This window comes from Aspergillus fijiensis (genome assembly GCF_003184825.1).
Source record: "Aspergillus fijiensis CBS 313.89 unplaced genomic scaffold BO72scaffold_2, whole genome shotgun sequence".
Lineage (NCBI taxonomy): Eukaryota > Fungi > Ascomycota > Eurotiomycetes > Eurotiales > Aspergillaceae > Aspergillus > Aspergillus fijiensis.
Window position 1 is genome coordinate 278,922 of NW_024468978.1, and position 21,529 is coordinate 300,450.

A 21,529-nucleotide genomic window follows, 5' to 3' on the forward strand; every position below is an offset into this window, starting at 1 on the left:
GGAACCCCCTCCTCCCCTCCCCGGGCGAGTGGCTCGAAAAAAAAAATGTCGAAAAATTAGGGTTGGCTGCTGCTACAAGTTGCTGCACCTGCTCCACGTTCCAGTTGCAACCATCCTTAAAATTTTCTTTTCCTTTCCGCTCTTTCTGACCGTTTCGGTGCGAGTTCGGAACACTTCGGAAATCCCGGCCTTCCCCTCTGCCAATTCTTTTGGCTGTTTCAGCATGCAATGGTAGGGTAATTGCTACTGTATGTAATTGAAGAACTTTCTTGGTATTATTATTCGGCCCGGGGAATGGGTTACCCATTTGTGGGGGCTCATCACTGTGTTCACGTGCCTTGTTTCCCAATTGTGTTGTTGCTTGAGTTGTATCATGTGAAGATTGACAGAAGTGTTCGTCAGTACTTTCTATCTATTGAAAGGTTATACGTCCAGGGCGGATACTATGCCAAGCTATTCAATTGATCCTTTCTTTCCTGATTTACCACTATTACCCTCCAGGTTATGGCTCATTAATCGTCAATATAATTATCTTATTCCTCCTCCTTACCAATGACGCACACTGACCAGGACTTGCTCTCTGGGATCCAGCTCGACGGACGACTGCTGCCCTGTCACCAGTCCGAGACGCGTGAGAAGCTGCCACACCAACTTGCGCTTCAAGTTCTCGCGGACCGGGATCTTCTCCAGCGCGTCATATCCGTTGAAATACTTGATGAAACGAGGCCAGTATTTCTTCAAAGATGGGTGCAGCTCCACGAGGTCTAGGTCGGCGTCGGGGCCATCGCAGTTGATGCCGTCCCGGCCAGTACCCGGTCCATCGCGCTCGGGGAATCGCGACATGATCTCATCTAACCATCTGGATTCGAGCGGCGAGGCGCGATGAGGGAATAAAAGCAGAGAAGACGTTCTCAGCGATGTTGTCCGGTCCAGCAACGAATAGGACAAATCTAGCTTCTTGCCTGGTTTGTGCCGGCCAGGCATTGGGGTCTCTTCCCCGCTATCTTGACTGTCGAGGGACGATGACGAGGATGAGTTTGCATCATCATCATCATCATCGTCAATGTCGTCTGCGTCCGACTTGACGACGCTCTTGCTCAGATACTTGTCGACCTCTTCCCGGCGAATGGCTGCTTCGACCGCCATCTTAATCTCCGGAGACACTTTGACCCTTGCAAACGCGCGCAGCTGGGTAACCCAGCCACCTCGCAGCAACCACGCCAATATGGCGAAGTATGTGACTTTGTGGTCTTTGCTGGGGATAAAGCTTCCGTACGGTCTGGGGGTTCCGCTCATGGCCGATAGCATCTTAGGGAGACTAGGCAGAGTCGGGAAAGCTGCTTGGTAGGCAGCTGTCGCCACTTCCAATTTGCTCAGATCACAATTTGGTGATACAACATAGGTGTCTCTCTGATGAAGCGGGGGGATCGCCCGCGCTCTTCGCCAGTACACCAAATGGCTGGCAAGCATTTGGATGGTGGACAGTGGTATGCCGGAGGTCACGGCTATTTGGGCGAATGACTTGGTAGGTTTCGAGCAACGAATATAATGTGCAAGCGCAGGGGCCAAAGCACCCCCAGAAGCTTCGACATCCTTCAAGATGGTTGCTTCGTTGTCCAGCAGCAACAAAGCGAAGTGCTTGGCTAATACCTGATGTGGCGCAGTGTTCTCGTCAGCAGTAGGGTCATCAACCGGCGTGACACTGTCTGCGGTGGTGAGCCAGAGGCCAGGATACGCCTTGTCGGTCGGTCCTGCTAGGAACGGTGTCGATGTCAAAGGGGGGATTTGCAATGAGATGGAAACGTCCGGACTCAGGGTGACAGATGCAATCTTTGATGCTGATATGCTCGTGTATACGGTGTAGATGGCCCTGGCCAGGGATGACTGGTGAACAAGGTCTGAGTAGAGATTGTTGACGGACATTCCTGTACAAGATTAATTAGCGAAAAGCGTCGACAGAGGACACAGCCACATACCCTTTTCCTTCGCCTTCTCCTTGATGTGCGAGATATGGCGAGCTTCCCTCCATACGTAGTCCGTCCGCGCTTGCTCCCACTTCAACGCCTTGGAGAACTTCTTAATGATGTTATCGTAGATTTCCCGGAGGCGCATGGAATACTCCAATAAAGGCGGATCCAGCACAAAAACCACGTTGAACATAGTCATGGAGTCCTTATCATCGCCATCCAGCGACTCACTTGCCGCCCTGGTCGAGTGGATGCTGGTTACCGAGGCACGCTGAGATTCTGCGGGGGTCATCTGCTTCGGACTCAAAGTCTCTGTTGAAGCCGCCAGGAGGTCCGCGGCCGCCTCCCCTCGAGCATCGTCCTCGTCATCATCCTCGGGCTTCTCATTATGGCCAAGCTCCCCTCCCTCCCAAGTCGCACGAGGCTTCCTCTTCTTGCGCCTCTCTTTCCTCCACATGCCGTCCTCCCGCACGAACACCGGCCACCCGACGAAGGCAAGGTCGTTGATTCCGACCTCGAACCGTCGTTTATGCCACGACCGCGACGGACTCAACAACTTCTCCCAGACATCAGCAGGGAGTCCCAGCAACGTCTCCCAGGGTGGACGTGCCCCATTACCACCTCGACCAGCTCCTCCACTGCCACCACCACCACCACCAACACCTCCTCCTCCACTTCCCTCACCCTGAGTCCCTGTACTTCCACCTCCACTCCCTCCTTGCCCTCCAACAACACCACCACCGACCCCCAAGCCTGCACTCCCCACCTCATCCTCGCCCTTCTCCCCAATCGATATCTCATCCTCGACATCCGAGTTCGCCCCGCGTTGCTTGATACTCCCAGCACCACCACCGCGCAACAGCCCCCTCCCCGACCCAATGGACCCCGCCCTCTGCGACTCCGCACCAGGCGACCCAGCAATCCCAGCCCGTGCTCCCGCTCCTCCGCCCGTCCCTCCTCCTCCGCCATCATCACCACCACCGCCGAGCCCGAAACTACTAGGCCGACGACTATTCACCCCACTATTGCCGCCCCCACCAACCACATACAACGACGACTGGTTGAGCTGCTGCTGCAGGGGAATAATGATCTCCTCTTCATCCTCATCCGAGGACGACCCGCTCTCCTTACTGGAACTGGACTCATTGGGATCGCGTTTGGAGGAGGACGTGGCTTTCGAGCGCGAGGCGCGGCGCGAGGAGATCGATGACGACGACGCCGCCTTGGAGGAGGATGCCGAGCGGAAGCCGTTCTCGCTGAGCGGGTTGGGGGGGTAGTGGAAGACGAAGCGGGGGCCGGCGCGCGAGCGGACGATGAGGATGATGGCGACCAGGCAGGGGTCCGGGGGCCGGGCGATGGAGGACATTATGGGGGGCGGAGATCGTCTTTCTTTTTTGGGGGGGGTAGGTCTTCGCCGATTATCTTTCTTTATTGGTAGGTGAAGGTGAGCATTTTAAGGGATAGCTCGAAGAGACACAATGGTAAATGGAAAGGATGGAGAGTCCGTAGGCAAGTTGTTAAGGACTAAGAGTTCCGTTCGCCGCGGTGGTGCGGATAACTTTAGCTTTCCCCGCATGGGAAATTGGGGCTTTCCGCATTCTCTTCTGATAAGACCTCTAAATGAGATCGCAGGCCACAACAAACATACTCAGAATGAGTATGCCTCAGATATTTGGCTTGAGCGAAGGCTTTAAATCAATACATATATACAGACCATATAATCCTGCACATCCTGTACATACATAGAACGAAATATAGATAACCACCTTTCCCAGACGCCGAAAAATACGAAGAGTGAGAGAATATCTACCAATCTACCAGATCGTGAAAATCATCAACCAACCCAGCAGCCCCTCATGTCTTGCACAAAAGACCGCCAACGTCCCAGAAATATCGTACAACCCTCGCAACCACCCCCAAACTTATGACTTATTCTCCGTCCCCGCCGCAGCCCCCTCAGCAGCAGCAGCAGCAGCAGCGGCCTTGTCCTTCTCAAATGTCAACCCGAGGTTCTTAAAATCGTCCGGCGCCATGAGATTGCTACCAAGCATAGAACAAATTCACGTATTAGCAGACATACTTTCCCCGTGGAATATCCTGTATGACACGAATATGGGGGGGGGGAAAGGCATACTTTTCCATCCGACAAGCGAGATACCCTTTCGCCAATTGTCGACATGCGTCGTCGTTCACGCCGCGGTTCGATTTCAGGCATTTCAGGTAATCGGAGATCAGATGTTTGCAGTCGCCTGCAGCCCAGGATATGTCAGTCTCGTTTCTCCCGCTTACTTTGCGTGTGTGCGCATGTGCCGAGGAAGTGCGGAGGGCCTGCAGGCGCAGCCGAATTGGAGCCGGCGGAGAGGGAGGGAGAGAGGGTGGGTGGCCTACCATAGTGATCCAGGGGAAAGCTGCCACGCTCGGGACTATACACAACCCCATGCAGAAGTTAGCACTGGGTCCGTTCTCCTGCATCGCAAAATGGCACACCGCGCGCGCGGTTGCGGAAACCGGAGATAGAGGAAATCATCAGACCACAACTTACGGCGTGGGCTTGTAGTTGGTTGCGGCACCACCGGGAGCTCCGAAGCCCATGGCGAAGGCTAAGTGGCACGGTCCTTGAGGTGGCTGGGTGATGATCCGGTTCGGAGAGTATGGAGCAAGCGAAGAGCTTGTTAGATCGAGCAACGTCTTATCGGCTGTTTATCGGAGGGCATTCACAATGGTCCTGCCTCTGCCAGGCCGCGGAAGGAGAAAAAAGGCCCGGAGCGGTGCCGCCAAACAAACATTACAAACATGACAAACATGACAGACATGACAGACATGACAGACATGACAGACATGACAAACATGACAAACATTTGTTCAAGATGATCTACTCAATATGCACCACCGCATGTGTCAAAGTGAGCTGGAACCTGTCCGAGTTCTTAGTAAATGCTATCTAATGCTTACAAAAGGACAGAGCCTGCTGCCATGAGTGTCATGAGTTTGGCTTCTGGCCTGACTCATACGTGCGGGGTCAACCCTCGGCCGGGGCCATGTAACCTGTAGGTTTTGAGGAAGATAGGCGTCACAAAGGTTGATAATTGGTCGACTGGACCTATATCTTAGATGACCAATCGAGTGTACTCGGACCCCTAGTTATATGTTGTTTCTTTGTGAGCGTGTTGCTAGATGGTACAGGCACACCCCTCCTGACCCGCCTAGATACGGACAGCTGCGGCGCTGATATATCAATGACGTTGTCCTCCAACCCCAGGATATTTATAATTCATGACAGCCTACTTCAAAGGGATTGACCTCATCTGCAGCTTTCACTAATCCAAACCACAACTCCGTGTATAGTAATCCGAACACCCGAAAATGCCAATGTGAGTTCTTCTTTCCACCTTTTACAGTCACCAGCCGCGACAGTAAATATATCTCCGCATGTTACAGCATCAATGAACAACCCCCAAAACTCTCGATTCAAACACTAAAAAAAAACCAAACAATCAGGACCCTAGAAGGCAGCTGCCAATGCGGCGGCATTGAATTCTCCCTGCAATCCTCAACCCCAGTTCCCTACCAGCTATGCGCCTGCAGCATCTGTCGCAAGGTAGGCGGCTACAGCGGCAGCGTCAATCTCGGCGGAATCGCCGACACCTTGAACATCAAGAAAGGCAAGGATTTGATCAAGTATGTCGAAATGCCCCAAGACTATTGTATGATACATTTGGTTCGGAACCCCGACTGACAACGAGATTTGCACGGAAAGGAAATATTCCGCGATCAAGGCCCGCGGTACCGAACAGGAGGAGGTTTGTTCGTCGGAGCGGAACTTCTGCTCCAACTGTAGTACCATGCTGTGGCTGTGGGACAAGCAATGGCCGGAGTTGATTCATCCGTTCGCGTCGGCGATCGACACCGAGTTGCCGGTGCCTGATGAGATGGTTTGCATTATGGCTGGGTCGAAGCCGACGTGGGCGCGTTGGCCTGAGGGGAAGAAGCAGGTGCACGAGGAATATCCGAGTGATAGTTTGGAAGAGTGGCATAAGAAGCATAATCTCTTCTTCGAATAGGCAATAGGGGAGAGACCAAGGATGACTACGATTGTGCTGAGTGGATGACGGTACGCAATTACAAGAGCATTCAAGTTTGATAAAATATTCTTCTTTCATTCATTATGAGTATCTGTGCTGAGAGCGAGCAAAAGTCATCTATGATGAGATATTAGCAGCCATTACAGCAAATCATCTCTTACACAATCAAGTAGAAGGCGTAAAGATCAGTTCTCCAAGGTGAATCTTTGTTGTTTCGACATTGTAGTTCAGTAAGAACACAGCGAATTTTAAGAATCATCATGCAAGGGCAAGGTGTGGTTGAGGGTAAATACTCACAAATTCTCCGTCAATGTACTACAAGGGTATCAGTGTTCCTATAATCTTTGACCACAGAATCAGCAACACATTCATGACAACCCATGAGTGAGTTCAAGAGATAATGATGTCAACTGAAGTCAGGCTAGTAATGAGTTAGCGAGAGCCCACAAAACCACAGAATTTTCGTGTACCAACCTCATTAAATCAGAATTTTGTGTTTAATGTTCATTTCCATGTACAGAGTACACAGATCAAACAGTGTGAATAAGTGTTCATCATATAAAGTTGACTTGGGCAATGCTCGTGTTCGAGACAGGAAGCGAATGGAAATTACCTGTCGGTTCCCGTTAGTATGACTCGAAGCCAAAGACGGTTCCAACAACTGAAGAGGATCGATGAAAGCTCAGGTGACGAAGATCTCAACAAGTTATACACTTTCCTGACACCCGCAAGGTTTGTACGCCTCGCTTTTGATGGGCGCAGGTCCATGTAAACGTTATGTCCGCCCGTTCGTTCAAGATTTCTTCATCGGCAGCCAGATAGGCAGAGGAGTTGAATGAGTGGTATTTACCTATCAAGTAGCAAGTTAGTGAAGAGTCACAAATGACAAGCTAATTGAGTAGACAGCAAGATAAATTGAAGTAGGTCAGACAAGGCTGAAACTTGAGTTAAAACACGAATTCCACATGGTGATTAAGTTTGAGGAATGCCTTAAAGCGTGTCATAGGGTCATCATCCAAGAGGGGGGAAACACTGAAAACCAAGCAAAAGTCCTCGCATACCTTTTACAATTGTGCCATTGAGAGTCGAGAATGTCAAGTCATCATTAAACAAGATATCCTCACAAGGTCGCGGTGTTGGGCGACTCTTCAGGTGGTTGTGGTTGCACGATCATGATGGGAAGAAAAAAAATTGTTGTGGGTTGCGTCAAAAATTTATAGAAAGCATGAGGTACGGGAAGTGAGAGTCGCCACTTATGCTGTTTGATTGCGGGACAAACAGCTAGTGCTTCGGCAGTCTAGCCGATTTCGCTAAGCTACTCATACTCAGTACATAGAGCTTGAACAGCTCTCGGTCTCGCTTGGTCATGGGCTGGCTGTTCCTTCGCATTGAGATTGAAGGCGGAATTAGAATCCGAAATCCAACTGTGATGCACTGACTGAACTCATAGCCATGTTATCCTCTCATGATGAGCTGTGGAACACCGCTCTTCATTCCATAGGTTTCTTCGTGCAAACCACCTGAAGGATGATTCTATGTGGGTCTATCCTTCGAACCCCTCTATGAGGGACCGATAATGCCGAAGTGATCACAGGAGGAATGGCTTCAACAAAGATAACTGAGCGACATCATTGCCGGGTCTGAGACATCATGAATAACGTCCCTGGTCTTTCGCAAATCCGTGGACCCGTCGCTGGGTCCAACGATGTGGAACGGTCCGACGTCATGGTTATCCACACTACGAGGCAAGACAAGCACCTTGTGTGATTAGGCTGCTGCGTCAAATTGACGTCGGCCTCTATCTCCGCTGGTATAAAGACCGTTTGTTGGCCTTGTTAGAATCGGACCAGACAAACCACTTTTTTGCACTAAGAACCTCAATTGATACCTTGCATATTCACTCACAACTCACTAAACCGACAACTTAATACACAATGGCCACCACGTTCAAGCTCAACACCGGCGCAGAGATCCCTGCTGTTGGATTCGGTACCTGGCAGGACGCCGATGCTCAGGAGAATGCCGTTCTCGAAGCCATCAAGGCCGGCTACCGTCACATCGATACCGCCCGAGTGTACGCTCCCCAGACCATACCTCACCTATTCTTTTTTGGCGACACACATGCTGATTTCCATTGAAATAGATACGGCACTGAGAAGGCCGTCGGCCAAGCCATCAAGAAGAGCGGCGTTCCCCGCGAAGAGCTCTTCGTCACCACCAAGCTCTGGAACAACAAGCACCACCCCGACGATGTCCCCCAGGCGCTTCAGGACTCGCTCAACGACCTGCAGCTCGACTACATTGACCTCTTCTTGATCCACTGGCCCGTTGCGTGGAAGCGTGGCGACGAGCTGTTCCCCAAGGAGAACGATAAACCCGTTGTGGAGGACATTGACTACGTCGACGTAAGACCATTCAGCCCCCCGCCTCCTCGGCAAGACACTTGAACGGACATCGAGGATACTGACCCACCATTCTAGACATACAAGGCTATGGAGAAGCTCCTCTCCACCGGCAAGGTCAAGGCCATCGGAGTGTCCAACTTCTCCAAGGCCGAGATGGAGCGCCTGCTCAAGGAGACCTCCGTCGTGCCCGCCGCCCACCAGCTCGAAAGCCACCCCTGGTTGCAGCAGCCCGACTTCGCCGAATGGCACAAGTCCAAGGGCATCCACATCACCCACTACTCGCCCTTCGGTAACCAGAACGAGCTCTACTCCAAGGAGGGTACCATCGGCAAGTTGATCGAGGACCCCGTCCTGGTCGACATCGGCAAGAAGTACAACAAGAGTGGCGCTCAGGTCGCACTGGGTAAGTTGATCAGATCCCTCTCTCCCATCATCCCCCCACCCCCAACAAAAAAGACACGCCCACTAACCCATTTTCGTGAATATAGCCTGGGGTATCACACAGGGTCACTCCGTCCTCCCCAAGTCCAAGACCCCATCCCGAATCCAGGCCAACCTGGAGGGAGACTTCAAGCTGAGCGACGAAGACATGCAGAAGATCCGCGGCATCGACCGCAAGCTCCGCTTCAACGACAGCAGCGCCGACTTCGGTAAAGATTTCTTCACCGACTTGGATGGCAAGAAATAAATTTCCCTTTCCCCCCCCAACCATCCTCGTCTTTTTTTCTCCGAAAATTTCACAAGCGTTCCAACTCAACAGCATGTGACAACATCACACCCCCTTGCCAAAAAGAAAAGGTTTAGGGGAGGGCGCATGCTATGTAATATAATGTTATGGATATGAGTCAATGAAATGATATGTCAAAAAGAAAATAAAATAAATCCGAGATGATAAATTAACACGAGTTTTGTCTTTGTTCCCCCCTATCCCTGACGTCGATCATGCCCCTCTTTTTTCGCTCGAGATCTGCATGATAAGAGTTAAAGTGCAGATCATAAGATGAGAAGGAAGGGCAGAAGGCGCACGCACTGCAGTAGTGGGCACGGCAATCGGCTCCAAAGGTCGTACCGTACCTTAAGTGGCTGGCATGGTCACCTGGCCAATACCTACCTACTAAGGTCCAGGCCCTGCCCACAGTTTTGACCTACAGGTTGGTTGCTGCAGTTCCAGCTCAACACACCCTCGCATACGAAGACAAAAAGAAATCGGGAGGTGAGAAGAATCTGCCCAGCTCCTCTCTTGCTCAGACTTTCTTTTCTCTCAGAATTAAACTCGAACTTTTTTGACTAGTAATTAACAACCTCAAGTTTTCTACTTCGTACTGTACATACTCGAGTACTTTCCTATCACGTCAACTTTGGTGAATGACATCATCACCCATCGGCCATGGCGCGCAACTCCAACCAGAACGAACAACAACCATCCTCAGCGGCGACGACAGGAGCAAACGAACTCGGAGCAGCGCATGTGCGCTTTTCCAAGCGACTGGTCGTCTCGTATATCCTTGACTGGATACTTATCATGTGCGTTTTTGCGAGTTAGACCCCCAGAAAGCTCGTATAGATCGTGTTGCGTCGGTGTGTGTGTACAGTACTCATGGTGTTCTCCCTGCAGTGGTATCGCACTTATTGGCTATGGATTCGGTCGTGTCTCTCCCAATCAGAGGCCATTTTCCCTCACGGATCCAAGCATCTCCTTCCCCCACAGAGACCATGATACCGTATCGGTCAGTGTGGTGGCGGTGGTCGCCTTAATTGTCCCGGCCGTGATCATCGTCCTCGGGGCGCTGGTGCTCATCCCCTTCGGCCCTGCGATGACAGGCCACGAGACAACGATCGTGGCACGCGCAAAATCATGGCGGTACAAGCTATGGGAGTGGAATGCCGGATGGCTGGGCCTGGGTATATCGCTTGCGGGGGCCTATATGGCGACCGAGGGGCTGAAGGATCTCTTTGGGAAACCACGACCGGATATGCTCGCGCGATGCGATCCGGATCTCTCGAAGATCGGCAACTTCGCTGTCAGCGGCCTGGGATCCAGACTCGATGGAGCCCCTACACTGGTCACGTGGGAGATCTGTCGAAATCAAGCGCGCGAGTTGGCTGTTGATGGCTTTTCGAGTTTCCCCAGTGGGCATTCTTCTTGTAAGTGATCCGTTCCCAGGGAAACCCAATGACTGTGCGGGGAACAGACAGTGCTGACATATAATCAACAGTCGCATTTGGCGGATTGACGTATCTGACTCTATGGCTTTGTGCTAAACTGTCCATCGGATTTCCTTACCTCGCTCATTCACCGCTTAGCCAGGATTTGCAGAGACAGGAGCGTAGCACCATTCGAAGGCAGGGAGCAGCCCCGCCGGTTTACCTGCTCATCATAGTCTTCGTGCCCATAGCGGTGGCGTTCTTCATAGCTGCCTCACGGTGGTTTGACTACCGCCACCATGGATTTGACATCATTTTTGGATCAGTCATGGGGATCGTCTTCGCCTGGATCGGTTTTCGCCTTTACCAGCTTCCCGTGATGCGCGGCGCAGGCTGGTCTTGGGGGGCGAGGGACAGTAGCCATGCTTTCTTCCGAAGCGTGGGACTGCCGAGCCATGTCTGCGCAGACAACTGGGCAACCGCTAAATATGCACCGCCAGTGAGAGCAGAGACCAGGGATCAAGATATTGACCTCGAGAGTGGCCGTAAAGCAGCAAGGGAGTAGGATCCCTACATCTTGACCAGATAACAGCGTGTATCAGGCCAGTGGAAGATGTGACAATGCAGGAGTCATTTGGAAGATTGCTGTAGGCCATGGTGTTGTCTTCTGGCGCCCTCACCCTTTTCCCCGTACGCTTAGCAATGGGAAACGCATCCCGTCCCGAGGTCATCAGGGACCCAATAATAACCCAGCGTAGTGAATCCTTGATTCCAACGGACCGCTTCCATCACCTCCATCCTCCTACCCGTCCCTCATCCCACCTAGCTTTCGCCTCCCTCCTCGCGGCCAATTTGGCCGACTCTGCCCTGACCCGTCGAACCCAATCCGCGACCTCCTTCTCCGACGCCCGGCCATGGTGTTCCTCCTCCAGGAAACTTTCCTCGACCGCTCGACAGACAGCCTCCTGCTCCGATATCGAAGCAGCCAGCCTCTGGTACAGCGCCTTGGGCGACCACGGGGCCAGAGCAGCATCCATCTCGGATTGCTTCTTCCGCCAGGAAACCTCGAGAGATTGATGGGTTAGGAGAAGGGTCTCCGTCGAGGACCGTAGCTCCGACATCTGCGACTGGAGCTCGAGAAGACGAGTTGCCAGGTCTTTATTGTACTTCAGGAGAGATTCCAGATGCTGCTGATGCGCCGTGTAGGATGGATGCTGGCTCGACAGCGCGGAGATGAGGCTCGGGTCTTTGAGAATGGTTTGCAAATCCACAGTACTGTGGAGAAGATCAAAGTCAGTGGGATGTTCTTGATACAGCTGTAAGATTGATACAGAGTAGGATTATACCTCTTGTCCTTGACACTACTGGGTAGCCAACCTTCCTCAACAGGAGGTGGTTGGGGCAGCACGTTCTGGGAGCTCGGAGGAACCCCTGGTGAGGAATATCTGTGTCCTGAATACATGTCCAGTCTTTCCTGCTGATTATAGGCTCTGTGTAGCTGCTGCGGTGTGCCGGGCAAAGGTGAGTTGAGTTGGGGTGTGCCTCTTCGACTGGCCTCGTGGCTGCTGGGCTTCGGAGGTGGGGGAGGAGGCGTGTCGGAGTTAAGTGCCGGGTTCATGGTGACCAGGGGCTTTCGATGTAAAGCGGGCACCAGATATTAGAAATGGTACTTTGGCCAGAGAGCCAGGGCTGAACGAGGGATGCACCTGAACAAGCAAAGGCAGGCAATTGGATGGTTGGAGTAACAGGAGAAACAGTCCGGGTGCGGGCGATGCGGGGAAAAGGCACCGAATCACGTGAGATGACATATCTCCCGTCTACATGCTACTGGAGATTCAACCATCGTTGCTCTTTTACGAAAGGGCCTTTGTTGATCACTTGCCGGTGTGGAGAAAGTCTTTGAAGAGTGCATTTAGAGAACTCGCAGTGATTTTTGCTACTTGAGACACAGCATTTTTCAAGGTGCGTGTAGTATGTAGGTAGTCTTCGTAGCTGCCAAAACCCAACAAGATATGGTTGCCCGATATAAGCTCAACTCATAAAAGCCTGAGCCGAACCTTGTGGCTTGCGCAAATTGGCTGTCCTTTTCAAAACTTGGAGTTGGTATACGTCCTAGTTGAAATGCTCGAAATAGCGCTGCGCTATTACCCTTTGGAGCGGCGAGAATGGTTGAGACTCAATAGCGGTTCGAGATCGCTAGACGCCTCGCAGGCAGGCCCAATAGACCAACGCGCCCATAATGACTCAGATGAGTGAAGCGGAAGCTGTTTGGCAAGCCAAAATGGTCCTTGAAGTGAAAACCCACAACTTCTCAATCCGTTCTCCGACGCACACCACGCTCGTCAGTCTCAATACTAGAGCCTCGGAGTGCATCCATAACCAGCTCCCGCAACTGGGCCTGCGTAGCTTCACTGTGGAAATCTTCCCGCGCGGCCAGCTCATCAATCCGACGTTTGAATTCGGGGTCCACCTGGTCGATTCCCGCGTTCGCCTCTTGCTCCGACACCGTGCCTAGGTTCAGCTGCAGGTTTGCAGGCAGAGGGGGAGGTTGATTCAAGGCGACATCCACCGAAGAATCTGCAGGGGCGGGCGCTGGGACGCCCGCTACTTGCCGCAGATAATCTGCAACTTCAGGGAACGAGTCATCGTTCTCAATGGTCTCATACGCAGCCAAGCCTTCATCGTTCCTCTTGTTGTAGTCGACCCCAAGTTCTTCAACAAGGCACTTTGCGATTTCAACGCTCTCCGTCACGAAGAGACAGGTCTCGCCATCTTCGTCCAAAAGGTTGACGTCCACGTTGAACTCTTTCACCAGGGCGCGCAGAAGATCAATGTGACCGTAGGAAGCGGCAGCATGGAGTAGTGAGTAACCGTGCTCATCTTGACCGGAAGCGATGGACGGGTTCGCGCGCAATAGCGTTAGAAGAGCGGAGGGGTTTTCGGCGGCCAGAATGTAGGGGTTGGGTTGACTCATTGTGGCGGCTAGACAATTATCGATTGAGTCAGTCAGGCCAAATTTGGGTCAGTCAGCGAGATTAGACGAACCTTGAGTCACACACAGACGTACTAGTTGAATAGATTGAGACAGAGAAATTTGGAAAAGAGGGTTGGGAGATCTGAATCAGTCAGGCCGAAGTGAAGGAGGGGTCGGTCGGAGGTGGCGGCGAGCGGGAAAAAAAGGTGCTTTTTTGAAAAGTATACTTGAACAGTAGCTCTGCCCCGCATACGAACAAAGCCGATAAGCAACTCCAATTTCCGGCAAGGCTGACGAGTAGCTCTTTTCTCTTCCCCCATTACTGTCTGCTATCGATGATTCGCTGAGCACCTCCAATCAAAATTCATCTGTTTGATGAAGCCAGCGAGATTAGTTCCAAGAGCAATTGCTTTCTGGCCCAGGCGACACAAGTCAGCCGCCCCTCCCTTCCTTCGAAGCCGTCGGCCTCAGCTCCTTCACGCGCGCCTTCAGCACCCACGGTGCTTTACACCTGCGGTCCAAGTTAACACGAAACACCGATTTACGACCATGTCATACGAGAACATCACACCTGTCCGGCAGGATGAGCAGGAAGTAGCTCAGCTTGTGGAGAGCCTGGAAGAGGCCAGAAAGAGAGGCAAAGCTGAGAGCAAGAGAACCTTCACCTGCAAGAAGTCGACATTCGATGTGGACAAGACCGACAGCATCAGAGTTAACTCTTGGAAGTTCATGGATTGGGATTACCGACGTCACGATCTCCCTACTTACGCTCGAGGTCTTTTCACCACCCAAAGGAAGGACGGTACACATGAAATCGCGGTCCGGGGATACGATAAATTCTTCAACATTGAGGAGGTCAACGCGACAAAATGGAGGAATATTGAAATGAACACACGAGGGCCATACGAGCTCAGCGTGAAAGAGAATGGGTGCATCATTTTCATCTCTGGGCTCGAAGACGGAACTCTTCTGGTCTGCAGTAAGCACTCGACGGGTGTTCGAAATGATGCGGAAGTGAGCCACGCCCAGGCCGGTGAACGGTGGGTCGAGAGGCATGTGAAGTCTGTTGGGAAATCTGTCAAGGACTTGGCACGAGAATTGCGCAGACTCAATGTGACGGCAGTGGGCGAGCTCTGTGACGACAGCTTCGAGGAGCATGTCCTTGCATACGACGAGACGGTCTCAGGAATTTACCTGCACGGTCTCAACTTCAACGTTCCGAAGTTCGCTACGTGCTCCAGCGCAGAAGTCCACGCCTTCGCCGACTCGTGGGGCTTCAAGAAGGCTAACTTCGTGGTGTACGAAGACCTCGACCAGGTGAAGAAGTTCCTTGAGGAGTGTGCAGAGACCGGAACATGGCACGGTCGCGAGACCGAAGGGTTTGTGATTCGCTGCCAGATGGGTGAAGGTGGCCGTCCTCCCTACCATGATTGGTTCTTCAAGTACAAGTTTGAAGAGCCTTACTTGATGTACAGGCAGTGGCGCGAGTGCACCAAAGCGATCATCGCCGGCAAATATCCTAATATCAAGAAGCACAAGAAGATCACGGAACTGTATCTACAGTATGCTCGCAGACAGCTCGCACAGAACCCGCACCTAGGGGAGCAGTATAACAAGAACCACGGGATAATCGCTATGCGAGAAGGCTTTCTTCAGGAGCACGGGATGAACGGTTCTGAAATCATCCAAATGGAATCTGAAGACTCAAAGGAGGAAGTTGTAAGAGATGTTGTCTTGGTCCCTGTAGCTTCCCTGGGATGCGGAAAGACCACCCTGGGTCTTGCTTTGGTCAAATTGTTCAACTGGGGCCAAGTACAGAACGACAACATCCCGAAACAGAAGAACAAACCCAAAAAGTTCGCCATGGATATAAACAAACTGCTTGCCATACATCCGGTGGTGGTTGCGGACCGAAACAATCACCAGAAACGCGAACGCGAGCAGCTCATACAGGATGTCTCCGCAGGGGTTCCCAGGGCTCGATTCATCGCTCTTCACTATGTCCACGACCCCAAGCAGGAGATGCTCCCTGGTATTCGCGAGGTTACGAGACAGCGGGTACTGAGTCGTGGCGACAACCACCAGACGATCCGTGCAGGCACCAAGAACACAGAAGAAATCATCGGGATCATGGAGGGGTTCCTTACTCGCTTCGAGGGCGTGAACACGGACCGTGTCCCAGATTCAGACTTCGACGAGGTCATTGATCTGGATGTCGCAGCTTCTTCGCGGGAGAATCTCGAGACCGTCGTGAAAGCCCTACACTCGTCCTACCCCAAACTGGTGAAGGAGGTTCCCACCGCACAGCAGCTCGACGACGCCATCAATTGGGCGATGAACGACTACCAGGTGGAGCTCGACCTCAGCCAGGGTTACAGCTCAGCCAAACAGGTCCAGAAACAGAAGAACAAGAGCAACAACAAAACCAGCACCCCCGATAACACGGTAGCCCCGACTGCCGAGGATCTGGCCAAGAAGCTCGAGTACTTCTGCATCAGCCTGCCGGCGGCCGAGATCACGAACGTTCTGCAGTCGCTATTCCCGCCTTCGACCGACCCCGAGCGAGCCCGCATCTACCATCAGCTCGCGCGATCGCGCCGCATCCAGCCCGCCTTCCATGTCACGTTGATCCATCGTGCCTCGAAGAGAGACAGCCCCGACATCTGGGAGGGGTACACCCGCCACTATGTCGAGAAGATGAAGAGCAAGCCCGAATCCGATCCCACCATCACCCCCACCCTGGCTCCCGCCCGTGTGCGTCTTGAGCGCCTCATCTGGGATAACCGCCTCATGGTGTTCGTCGCGCGCATCTTGCCCCCAGAGGACGGGAGCCAGGGCGACTGGCCGTGCGCCAACGAGACCCCCCACATTACGGTCGGCACTGTCTCCCAGGAGGTCAAGCCGGTGGAGAGCAACGATCTGCTGAAGCGGTGGCATGAAGTGGGCTCGGGCGGCGAGACCGGCATTTGGGAAGCGGAGATTCCAGGCGTCAAAGTCGTTCATGGCTCGGTAGGGATGGTGATGAGTCGGGGGAAGTAGGGGGATTCAAAGGTGGTGCGGTACATGCAATTCACCCCGAGAACACCGAGTGCATATCAGGCTGCTGGTGGACATGGGCCGTGCAGAAAGACCCGGAGATCCTCGACGACTCGCGCTTCCAGTCCAAGGAGGGGAAGAGAAACGACCAAGATAGGTGGCGTGCCGATGAAAAGCGAAGATGTTAGTAGATGTATTGCAGTGATTAGAGCAGACACAGATCTGTCCAGGCTTATCCTGAGCATACCCGTCAAATTAGTATCAGCTACCCAGAAGACTTTCAGATGCTATAATGCATTGCATCAATCCAGAACAAGAACATAATCGAGCAGACCCAAAACCTCCTCGAAAGAGCGGGAACTCACTCTCCACGTAGCATGAACCCTAAGCATATCTCTCTCTTAGGTGCAATCACCATCCAAAAAAAAATATGAAGGTATCGAAAGTACAGCCCACCCATGTACAGACTTGTACACAGTACAGCACATGTACATGTACATGTACATGTATCTGCCCAATCCCCAACCTCTCAACCGCGCAAACCATCCCCATCAGAAAGTCAACCCAGATGCTAGCCCCCCCCTGGAAATCTATCCCGAGCTCAGTATATGTACTCTTTTGCCCCCCCACCTCCCCGGTGCATCAGCCCATCACCGAAAACCCATCAACTTTTCCAGGCCTCACCTCTCCAAGCCGCTCAACTTGCCCAAGGAACGGAACCCTACACGCGATCGCAAAACCCAACCCACAAAACACCAGAGATGCACATATCACCCAGCCGGATCTCGCGTAACATGAACTCGCGTAACATGAACATGAACATACACCCCAACCGCCGCGGGCAGGTATAACTATCTCCTTCTTATTCCAGAACATTCAATCAAACGTTGTCGGCACAAGGCGCAGCCTGTACTGCACCAAGCCAGGGTTTTCTGGCGAGAAAGACAGGGTAGGGCTCGGAATACAGCGATACCATGGCACACACACATGGCTGAAGACGTAGCGGAGCCACACACGACAAAAAAAAGAAAAAGAAAAGCTGAAGGAAGAGAAGTGGCTGGACAAACGGGGCGCCGGGGATTTTAAGCGGGCCAAGGGAACACATACACTTGTACGCGCAGGCATGCAATATCCCTGTGCGATTTCTGCTGGGGAGACTGTTACTTGATTTAGAAGCTGAGGTTTCAGGTTTCCTCTTTATTCTTGTGGGCTATGGGGGTGGGAGACTTGTGTCTGGAAAGAGGAGAGGAAGGGGGCAGAGAGGGTAGAGCAGGGGGCACAAGGGTCGTACTATCCGCTGAGCATTCATGCAGGATGGAGGAGAAGGGAATCGGCGAAGAGGCAGTAAGAGAAGATGGATTGGTAGAAAAGAAAGAAGAGCTTGGTGCGAAGTTGGCGCTTGTATCATCTTACAGGTTTGGTTGATTGGTCATACTAAACAATGTAGTCTGGTTGATACTAGGTAGTAGTCGTGATATACAATCGTCAGGAGCCATTTATCAAACTCCACCATTAGTCGATCAACCATGCTCCCAACATGCTCATGTTCGCGCCAAGATGCGGTAATATACAAGAAGGTGTCTACAGCAGACCACAAAAAGACAAACGTCGCGTCGTTACTCTATACAGAAAGGGGCAAAGGTCATCAGCTGGTCATCCATGCCGTGACACGCTGCGCGCCAAATCGTCCCATGAATTGCAAACCGGTGCTACCCATTGGGAAATAGCTGACAAGATACCAAAGCAGAGCGGTGAGCTGGAAGATCGACGAGATCAGGGTCAACAAGGTGGAATGGAGCTGTGAGACCGTGAAAGCATGTTAGCCGTTATTCCTATCCCAATCTGGAGTCTTTGCACCTGCACGTGCATGTGCACGTGCATTCCCCAAGAGAAAGCAGCACTGCTGGAGGTGTGCGGTAAAAGATCACTTTGAACGCCCCGGCAATTCAATGCATCATGATGTCATGAATCCTTGTTGGAAGAGACCTCGAGCATTATGCACGGTGCACCCCAGGCGACATGCAAGATCCTCCAGCAGTAGCTACTGAAATCGCTGAGCAGCTGGCGCTGATAGCGCAGGCATACTCGACACGGGAGCAACAGGGATGAATCTTGGCACCACAGTCGAAACTTAGAGGAGGCATGGAAACTTACCCCAATGGCAAAGTAGAGGGTCATGGCGATCGAACCGAAATAGGCGGCCGTGAATGGCAGTCGTGATCCCGAGACCAAATGCCTGGCATAGACCATAGGTCCCATGAGGACTGCCCATGATAGTAAGAATAGCAAAGAACCGACGGACCATCTAATTCCCAAGCAAAAACCGGTTGGGTCAGCCACAGTCTCTCATTCACACCAGCCTTGGCGCATGAAGTATTGAGTTGCAATAGAGTGTAGCACGGAAGCTGGAATGTGGCTTGGTCGTGCATGCTCTCCAGCAAGGGCAGGAAGAGCACACCACCACCTCAAATTCTCCAGATGTGTCGAGGTTCCAGAAGATCATTCGGGATAAGGGACAAGCAACTTACAAGATGGCAAATTTGCGGGGTTTGAGCGACAGGACTGGAAAGAGGAAAAAGCAAATAAGGAAGCAGACGGCAGCACCCAGGTTGCACGCAATGAAAATGAGCATCCGGTCCCATCGGCTTACTAGAACGGGATGCATGATTAGCCCTGACCGAAACTCAAATGACGGGGATATAACAGAATGGAACATCCAAATAGAAGACATTAGTATCGCCCGTTACTAGGGCCTGGGTGAAACTCCGATGCGATGCAGGAACTGAGTCTCTGTCACCTGGACCAGCCAGTGCGGGAAATCAAGGAAACGGGCAGTATGTCGGAATAATCAGATCATGCGCTAGGAGGACTACTCACAAGCAAAGAAACTATCTTCTTCTTCCCGTCGAGTCGGGGCTGGCAGAGGAGCTCCTGGAGCTTCATGGGTGGGCAGCTGCAGATAGCCCTCCCCTTGCCCAAATGGATTCCAAGACTGCAACCGTGATAGGAAAGGAGCATTTGACGAGTTGGTGCGCGCCGGTAGATCTGGATCTCTCCGAGACCAACCCAATGAGTTCACGGAATCACGGAAGGAAGTCGTGGTCATGGTCACGATTTGCTTCGCCACTAACCTGTGGATTGACCTAGGTGGGAGGGAAGGTGGGCTGCGACAACGGAAAGGAGGAGGCAAGCTCGGATGCCGATACTGCTGCTATTGCGGAAGCGTAAAAGACGGGGCCGACCACTGGAAGCGCAATATTGCGGTATCAAGGCGAGGAGACCTCTGCAGGGACTATGCAGGACGGAAACCAATATGCGCGTGCAGATGATCTGCGAATATCACTGGAGGAGGGGGACAAGACACAGCAGCTGCACGCAAGAAAAACGAGTGCGGCAGTGATAGGACGAGACCTGAGCGGGCCAGATGACTGTCGCGCAACCGGACTAGCCTCCCGAGGAGCTTGGGCACGGGGCAAACCTAGTGTCTGCTACTCGAGTCAAAGTGGCTTAGTCGTACGTCGAGCAAAGTGAAGCTGATAAGCCTGTGACTCCTTCCAGATCGGTATGTATAGGGTACTGTGTGGAAGACTGAAGGGGAGGAAAGGGGGGGGCGAGCTATCTGTCTGAAGCAGCCGGCTCTGTAGCTGAAAACCGCAAAGGTGTGACTCTAGAGCTCGACAGTCGAGTGGACTGAAACAGTACGATATCTCCGAGGAAGCTGATGTAACACTTGTATGGCCCAAGACCTATCCACCGATCCGGAATGGCGATTAACCTCCAACCTCAGCGCAAAGAATGTGAAGGTCGGGATGAAAGCTAGTATAGCAAAGTGGAGAGCTGCGCAGACCGGAGAATGACAGGGAAAGGGGGAGGTGGGGGGAGGAATAGGAGCTGCAAGATGATGAGGGCGATGACGATGCCGGGGGGGGGGGGGAGGAAGAATAGATGGTGGTGAAGGAACGTAACGCTAGGGCCACCCTATTTTTGTCGAGAGCAACAGAGATCAGCTCTATACAGGTTGCAATATTAGCCAGTCGTCAGATGACTTGCCCGACAGAAGAAGAGGGGGTGGGTGTGGGTGGGAGGGGGGGAAAGGAGAAGGGAGGGGAGGGGAGGGGAGAGGAGGGGGGGAATGGTGAAAGTGTGTTTGAGGGTGAGGAGGTAGTGAGTTAGTGGTGGTGGTAGTAGTTGTAGTAGTAGTGGTAGTGGTAATGGTGTGTGGTGGTGGTGGTGATGATGGTGGTGTGGATGAGCAGCTGGCTAGTTGCTATTTCGGGGATAAGGTCATAACAGGGAATACTCACTTATTGCTGTTGCTGCTGCTATTGTCGTTGGTAAGATATTGAGTTCGATCTGATACAGTCTGGATTGTTCAGGACTTGAGGAAACTCGCCAGTTATCATCCACGATCACAGTGAATGAAGTGTGGAATGGAGGCAGCAGTTTCCAGGTTCAACAAGGTTAAGTGTTGGACTTCCTTCCAGGTGGAACGGCTGGTTAGCCCCGATAGCCCCGCTTGCCAATCAGAGGACCGGGCAGGGGGCAGTAATGTCAGGCGGTGACTCGACTAAACCCAAACTTTCTGCTGGTGGAATGGATTCAGACGAGGTCTACTAACTGAGACCTGAACATTGCTGCTCGGTCTGAATACATTTGATTGGTCACCCACTGAATCTCAAGCCCCCAAGCTCTGAGACTGGAGCAGCGGGCCACACCGCCCATTACATGGGGAGGGGGGAGGAGGTGCAGTGGAGGTGATCCCCGCGGGTCTGGCGCTGTTCCCGCTGGCTGACCGTTCGCATTACTTTCTACTCATACCTACTCATACCGACTCAGTACGTACTGTATTGAGTACAAGCGCATTAATACTAGGTACATAGTACTTATAGTATTGACCACGGCAGATCCGTGAATAATGTT

At 52.4% G+C, this 21,529-nt stretch overlaps 10 protein-coding genes across 10 annotated transcripts; 4 read left to right on the forward strand and 6 right to left on the reverse strand.

Moving 5' to 3' along the window:
- Nucleotides 1–140: 140 nt before the first annotated feature.
- BO72DRAFT_523690 (nitrogen permease regulator 3 family protein) lies at nt 141–3,472 on the reverse strand. Its single transcript, XM_040949795.1, has 2 exons — nt 1,977–3,472; nt 141–1,925 (listed from the first exon to the last, which is right to left on the reverse strand). The coding sequence occupies exons 1-2, from the start codon at nt 3,331–3,333 to the stop codon at nt 547–549; spliced, it is 2,736 nt and encodes a 911-aa protein (XP_040806353.1). The 5' UTR covers nt 3,334–3,472; the 3' UTR covers nt 141–546.
- A 134-nt stretch (nt 3,473–3,606) lies between these two features.
- BO72DRAFT_443785 (cytochrome c oxidase assembly protein Cox19) lies at nt 3,607–4,875 on the reverse strand. Its single transcript, XM_040943660.1, has 4 exons — nt 4,510–4,875; nt 4,356–4,390; nt 4,102–4,216; nt 3,607–4,007 (listed from the first exon to the last, which is right to left on the reverse strand). Exons 1-4 carry the CDS (start codon nt 4,557–4,559, stop codon nt 3,890–3,892), a joined length of 318 nt encoding a protein of 105 aa, XP_040806354.1. The 5' UTR covers nt 4,560–4,875; the 3' UTR covers nt 3,607–3,889.
- Nucleotides 4,876–5,265: 390 nt separating this feature from the next.
- Nucleotides 5,266–6,185, forward strand: BO72DRAFT_443786 (GFA family protein). The gene is made up of 3 exons (XM_040943661.1): nt 5,266–5,338; nt 5,466–5,645; nt 5,725–6,185. Exons 1-3 carry the CDS (start codon nt 5,331–5,333, stop codon nt 6,026–6,028), a joined length of 492 nt encoding a protein of 163 aa, XP_040806355.1. The 5' UTR covers nt 5,266–5,330; the 3' UTR covers nt 6,029–6,185.
- Nucleotides 6,186–7,983: 1,798 nt separating this feature from the next.
- On the forward strand, nt 7,984–9,142 carry BO72DRAFT_454607 (aldo/keto reductase; the record flags this gene model as incomplete). Its single annotated transcript, XM_040946191.1, has 4 exons — nt 7,984–8,123; nt 8,193–8,454; nt 8,530–8,857; nt 8,943–9,142. 4 exons carry the CDS (start codon nt 7,984–7,986, stop codon nt 9,140–9,142), a joined length of 930 nt encoding a protein of 309 aa, XP_040806356.1.
- Nucleotides 9,143–9,498: 356 nt separating this feature from the next.
- BO72DRAFT_482516 (phosphatase PAP2 family protein) lies at nt 9,499–11,164 on the forward strand (the record flags this gene model as incomplete). Its single annotated transcript, XM_040947729.1, has 4 exons — nt 9,499–9,667; nt 9,763–9,978; nt 10,070–10,599; nt 10,671–11,164. The coding sequence occupies exons 2-4, from the start codon at nt 9,842–9,844 to the stop codon at nt 11,162–11,164; spliced, it is 1,161 nt and encodes a 386-aa protein (XP_040806357.1). The 5' UTR covers nt 9,499–9,667; nt 9,763–9,841.
- A 223-nt stretch (nt 11,165–11,387) lies between these two features.
- On the reverse strand, nt 11,388–12,217 carry BO72DRAFT_464694 (vacuolar protein sorting family 37 protein; the record flags this gene model as incomplete). Its single annotated transcript, XM_040946656.1, has 2 exons — nt 11,388–11,874; nt 11,946–12,217. The coding sequence occupies 2 exons, from the start codon at nt 12,215–12,217 to the stop codon at nt 11,388–11,390; spliced, it is 759 nt and encodes a 252-aa protein (XP_040806358.1).
- Nucleotides 12,218–12,487: 270 nt separating this feature from the next.
- BO72DRAFT_419426 (ankyrin repeat protein) lies at nt 12,488–13,756 on the reverse strand. The gene is made up of 2 exons (XM_040942663.1): nt 13,645–13,756; nt 12,488–13,581 (listed from the first exon to the last, which is right to left on the reverse strand). Exon 2 carries the CDS (start codon nt 13,571–13,573, stop codon nt 12,911–12,913), a length of 663 nt encoding a protein of 220 aa, XP_040806359.1. The 5' UTR covers nt 13,574–13,581; nt 13,645–13,756; the 3' UTR covers nt 12,488–12,910.
- A 43-nt stretch (nt 13,757–13,799) lies between these two features.
- On the forward strand, nt 13,800–16,889 carry BO72DRAFT_443791 (tRNA ligase). The gene has a single exon (XM_040943662.1). It carries the CDS (start codon nt 14,123–14,125, stop codon nt 16,610–16,612), a length of 2,490 nt encoding a protein of 829 aa, XP_040806360.1. The 5' UTR covers nt 13,800–14,122; the 3' UTR covers nt 16,613–16,889.
- A 557-nt stretch (nt 16,890–17,446) lies between these two features.
- BO72DRAFT_88170 (uncharacterized protein) lies at nt 17,447–17,940 on the reverse strand. The gene has a single exon (XM_040950788.1). It carries the CDS (start codon nt 17,732–17,734, stop codon nt 17,486–17,488), a length of 249 nt encoding a protein of 82 aa, XP_040806361.1. The 5' UTR covers nt 17,735–17,940; the 3' UTR covers nt 17,447–17,485.
- Nucleotides 17,941–18,164: 224 nt separating this feature from the next.
- Nucleotides 18,165–19,809, reverse strand: BO72DRAFT_88152 (putative Golgi traffic protein SFT2). The gene is made up of 4 exons (XM_040950787.1): nt 19,487–19,809; nt 19,138–19,258; nt 18,764–18,914; nt 18,165–18,407 (listed from the first exon to the last, which is right to left on the reverse strand). Exons 1-4 carry the CDS (start codon nt 19,713–19,715, stop codon nt 18,255–18,257), a joined length of 654 nt encoding a protein of 217 aa, XP_040806362.1. The 5' UTR covers nt 19,716–19,809; the 3' UTR covers nt 18,165–18,254.
- Between the last annotated feature and the right edge of the window lie 1,720 nt (nt 19,810–21,529).

Excerpts from the sequence above, each read along its gene's own strand:
- BO72DRAFT_443786 (XM_040943661.1), top strand. Across the intron at positions 5,646-5,724 it reads AAAGGCAAGGATTTGATCAA|GAAATATTCCGCGATCAAGG; the intron begins GTATGTCGAAAT and ends TTGCACGGAAAG.
- BO72DRAFT_443785 (XM_040943660.1), bottom strand. The coding sequence starts at position 4,559 with ATGGGCTTCGGAGCTCCCGGTGGTGCCGCAACCAACTACAAGCCCACG. Across the intron at positions 4,217-4,355 it reads CTTTCCCCTGGATCACTATG|GCGACTGCAAACATCTGATC; the intron begins GTAGGCCACCCA and ends CCTGGGCTGCAG. Across the intron at positions 4,008-4,101 it reads CTCGCTTGTCGGATGGAAAA|CAATCTCATGGCGCCGGACG; the intron begins GTATGCCTTTCC and ends TATGCTTGGTAG.
- BO72DRAFT_443791 (XM_040943662.1), top strand. The coding sequence starts at position 14,123 with ATGTCATACGAGAACATCACACCTGTCCGGCAGGATGAGCAGGAAGTA.
- BO72DRAFT_88170 (XM_040950788.1), bottom strand. The coding sequence starts at position 17,734 with ATGCCTGCGCGTACAAGTGTATGTGTTCCCTTGGCCCGCTTAAAATCC.
- BO72DRAFT_419426 (XM_040942663.1), bottom strand. The coding sequence starts at position 13,573 with ATGAGTCAACCCAACCCCTACATTCTGGCCGCCGAAAACCCCTCCGCT.
- BO72DRAFT_88152 (XM_040950787.1), bottom strand. The coding sequence starts at position 19,715 with ATGACCACGACTTCCTTCCGTGATTCCGTGAACTCATTGGGTTGGTCT. Across the intron at positions 19,259-19,486 it reads AGAAGATAGTTTCTTTGCTT|TAAGCCGATGGGACCGGATG; the intron begins GTGAGTAGTCCT and ends ATCCCGTTCTAG. Across the intron at positions 18,408-18,763 it reads CCCTCTACTTTGCCATTGGG|CTCCATTCCACCTTGTTGAC; the intron begins GTAAGTTTCCAT and ends ACGGTCTCACAG.
- BO72DRAFT_523690 (XM_040949795.1), bottom strand. The coding sequence starts at position 3,333 with ATGTCCTCCATCGCCCGGCCCCCGGACCCCTGCCTGGTCGCCATCATC. Across the intron at positions 1,926-1,976 it reads GGAGAAGGCGAAGGAAAAGG|GAATGTCCGTCAACAATCTC; the intron begins GTATGTGGCTGT and ends AATCTTGTACAG.